At 40.5% G+C, this 4,197-nt stretch overlaps 1 protein-coding gene across 1 annotated transcript; it reads left to right on the top strand.

Moving 5' to 3' along the window:
* The first annotated feature begins 2,613 nt into the window (after nt 1-2,613).
* On the top strand, nt 2,614-3,564 carry LOC103746331 (olfactory receptor 11). Its single transcript, XM_008848469.3, has one exon. The coding sequence runs from the start codon at nt 2,623-2,625 to the stop codon at nt 3,562-3,564; it is 942 nt and encodes a 313-aa protein (XP_008846691.3). The 5' UTR covers nt 2,614-2,622.
* Nucleotides 3,565-4,197: the final 633 nt, after the last annotated feature.

The raw sequence follows: 4,197 nt of genomic DNA, 5'->3' as shown, positions 1-4,197 counted from the left end.
GGGCCTTATTTATCTTATGAATTGTTTACCATTACAGCACTTTGAAAAAGTTGATTAATCCTCAGTTTCTTAATTCCATTTATTTTTCTAACAGTGGATATATTGGGGCATTTATTTGTTCTGTACTAGAAAATGCAGTTTAAGAGCACACAGACTTGTGTTCTAACCTTCTGTTGTTCACCACATTCATGGTAGCTCTGAATCTCTAAATTTAGTTTCACCTACAAAGTTGATCTTGGCAAAATGGAGAAATAGTGAGAAACTTTTCTGATATAGTTTTGAGTTTTCTAACAGTGGATATATTGGGGCATTTATTTGTTCTGTACTAGAAAATGCAGTTTAAGAGCACACAGACTTGTGTTCTAACCTTCTGTTGTTCACCACATTCATGGTAGCTCTGAATCTCTAAATTTAGTTTCACCTACAAAGTTGATCTTGGCAAAATGGAGAAATAGTGAGAAACTTTTCTGATATAGTTTTGAGGCTAAACTACAGTGGTGGGTGAAAATTATTCCTCTGTTTTCCCTTGTACTCCACCAGGAAAATGGGAGTTTGGTCCAGTATTTTAGAAGCTTTCCAAGATCCGCATGGTAACCTTTTGAGAAAGTATATCTCTGCAGACACTGCAAACAGAATTCTCTTCAGGAACACAGGAATAGGCTGTGTCCTTTCAGACCCTCGGCCCCAACAAGGAGCCCTAGCACGGGTGGCATCGGGTCAGCAGGAACCAGCCAGCCCGTGTGCTAGGACTTCAGAAAGATTGCCTCTTTGACTTTCTTCTCCTTCCTCAAACTGTTTCTTGCTTTCTCATTTTCTTCTTTTTCTTCTTTTGTCTTTGTTCCCTTTTCCGCTCCAGCACTCCAGCCTTTAAAATGCCAGGCTGTTTCAGATTCAGGCTTAATAGCCTATTAAGATATGAAAGTGTGAATTCACATAAATTTTCTTTTCTTATAGTATCATAGTCTAAAACATTCTTTTCTTTATAAGAAAATGGAGCCAGGCATTGTGGCCTACGCTTTTAATCCCAGCACTCGGGAGGCAGAGGCAGGTGGATCTCTGTGAGATGAAGGACAGCCTGCTCTACATAGTGCATTCCAGGCCACCTGGGGCTACAAGCTCTGTAGGAGATCTCTGTAGGACCCTATCTCAAAAAACAAAACACACACACAGACAGAAAGAGAGAGAGAGAGAGAGAGATAAAAAAAAGAAATTGGCACTGAATGCACAGGGCACATGTAGTTTTCATATTTTTCATAACACATCTAAATAACAAAAACTCTATAATAGGGTTATTAAGATTGGGAAGAAGAGTAGAGTCAAATAATATGTCTGACTTATTCATTGTTCCTTCAAATCCCACTCATCAAAACTAACAGCTTTTAGAATATATATAAATACTAACATTCACTTGTGTTTCCTTATATGAATACATGAACGCTTGCTATGTGCATGTCCAAAATTTGCTTTCTGTTTTGCAGATTTAAGCACTTAGCACAAGCATACCTGTATTTTCATTTACATGTACATCATGTACCCTCAGATTTCTGAGTGAATCTTCAGAGAGGGTTACAGTTACACCTCTAACTCTAATGGTGAGGTGAACAGCTTAGAGTTCTGGAGGAAATGGGAAAGAAATTCTGAGTTCTTGAGTCATTTCCCATTGGTAGTTCTAGAACACTGAGCATTCTGCAAACCATAATCAGTTGCTCTCCAAGCATGCAGAGGCTGTGGGTGACTTTCATCCACTCTTCATACTGTTCCACAAGGGATCCATTGTTATATCCTTTTATACGTGAGACACCTGAAGCTCATAGAGAATAAGAAAACTTTCCTTGGATGATAAAACTAATTACTTGAGCTTATGCATGTCTACTTCCAAATTCCAGGCTACTGTTTCTATATTTGGAATTTATGAATTCTTAGCAGTCAAGATATAGTCGTTTAAAGTGTGTCTCATGGACTGGGTACTGTGTTTCATGTCTTTAAACCCCAGCATTTGGGAGGCAGAGGCAGGTAGACCTCTGTGAGTTTGAATCAGTCTGGTCTACAAACTGAGTTCCAGACCAGCCAGGTATACAAAAATGAGACCTTGCTTTTAAAAAAAGTGTCTAATAACTTGTTTAAAGCTATCTACATATTTTTTCCGGGACCTACATAATTTTAGTTGCTTCAGATGACAAGGAAATCTCCTCAGCACTGACAATAAAAATGTAATGTGGGGATTATGACTGACCTTCCTAGCAACAGCTTTGTAGGCAGTATATAAACAAAGTTTAACCAGAAGAAGTCAAGAAGAAATCTTATAAAGGCTGTTTAAATCAAGAACTTACTTTTCAAATTTTGGCTTTCAGTTTGAAGTATGGATGTGTCCATAAGAAAATTAAAGTTTAGAAATACATAGGTAATTGTGAACATTTTAAACTATATTTTTCATATTATAAGCAACACATATTGTATAAATGCCTTCAAACAGTCAAATGAGCATAAGCCATTGAAATATTTAACAAATATCTTATTATAAATCATTTAAATAGCAAATATGTGTTAAATATAGCATAGTTAATATGTTAATTGGCTTCCTGAATTCTCACAGTTCACAGAACCACAGTTGCAGCACTGACCATGGATCTGGCAAATGAGAGCTTCACAGGGGAGTTTGTTCTGTTGGGATTCTCAGACAAGCCCTGGCTGGAGTTTCCAGTCTTCGTGGTCCTCTTGACCTCTTACATAGTGACCATCTTTGGAAATCTCAACATCATTATGGTGTCCCGCCTGGACTCCAAACTCCATACACCCATGTACTTCTTTCTATCCAACCTGTCAGCCATTGATCTGTGTTACATCACATGTACAGTTCCACAAATGATGGTAAATTTACGCAGCATTAAGAAAGTAATCAGCTATGGTGGTTGTGCAGCCCAGCTTTTCATGTTCCTGGCCTTGGGTGCTACAGAGTGTGTTCTCCTAGCTGTCATGTCCTTCGACAGGTTTGTAGCCATCTGCCGGCCTCTCCATTACTCAGTCATCATGCACCAGAGACTCTGCCTCCAGTTGGCAGCAGCATCATGGATCATTGGCTTTGGAAATTCAGTGTGGTTGTCCATCCTGACCCTCCGGCTGCCGCTCTGTGGCCACCGTGTCATAGATCACTTTCTCTGTGAAGTGCCTGCACTGCTCAAGTTGTCTTGTGTTGATACAACCGCAAACGAGGCCGAACTCTTCTTTGTAAGTGTGCTTTTCCACCTGATACCCCTGACACTCATCCTTGCATCATATGCGTTTATTGCCCAAGCAATCTTGAAAATCCAATCTGCAGAAGGTCGACAAAAGGCATTTGGGACCTGTGGCTCTCATCTAATAGTGGTGTCGCTATTTTATGGAACAGCTATCTCCATGTACCTGCAACCGCCTTCGCCCCACTCCAAGGACCGGGGAAAGATGGTTTCCCTCTTCTATGGAATCATCGCCCCCATGCTGAACCCCCTTATCTATACACTTAGGAACAAAGAGGTAAAAGAAGCCTTTAAAAGGTTGATCACCAGAGTCTCTGTAATCAAGAACTAAGTGAAATGCAAAAGATAAACTAAGGGGTTTCCCAGGCCACCCTCCGTTTTGCTCATGCTGATGGAGAAATGAAACTGAGCACCCTGGATGCTCCTTGACTGATAAAGGTGTCTAGTCTTCTGGTGAAAGAGGTGCTAGCGAGGAGGCTCAGGGGTTTAGAGCACTGACTGCTCTTGCGGAGGACCCAGGTTCGATTCCCAGCACCCACATGACAGCTGACAATCAGCCATGACTCCAGTTCCAGGGAATCCAATGCCCTTTTCTGACCTCCATGGGCATTACATGATATGGGTGCACTCATACACATGAAATAAAAATAATAAATTAAAAATTAAAAAAAGAAACTATGGAGATAAATGAACCCTGACCCTGAGACAAAGTCCTTAAATCATCTTATAAGCACCACACTCCTAACCCTCACTCCTCAGAACCGACAAGCATGAGTTTACCACCTTTCTATGCCATAGCAGGTGTCAGAATTTTCTTCCTTTGTAAGACCAAATTGTATTTTATGTATAGACCATGCTCAAGTCTCCCTTCATGTTGATGGATACTTGGGCCCCTTCCATCTGTTCTACTTTCTGGTGTGTGTGTGTGTGTGTGTGTGTGTGTGTGTGTGTGTGTGTGTGTATG

This window comes from Nannospalax galili, unplaced genomic scaffold, assembly GCF_000622305.1.
Source record: "Nannospalax galili isolate Female #2095 unplaced genomic scaffold, S.galili_v1.0 scaffold2324, whole genome shotgun sequence".
Taxonomy (NCBI): Eukaryota; Metazoa; Chordata; class Mammalia; order Rodentia; family Spalacidae; genus Nannospalax; species Nannospalax galili.
The sequence above is the reverse complement of the archived record's forward strand: the minus strand, read 5'-3'. Positions and strand labels throughout refer to the sequence as shown.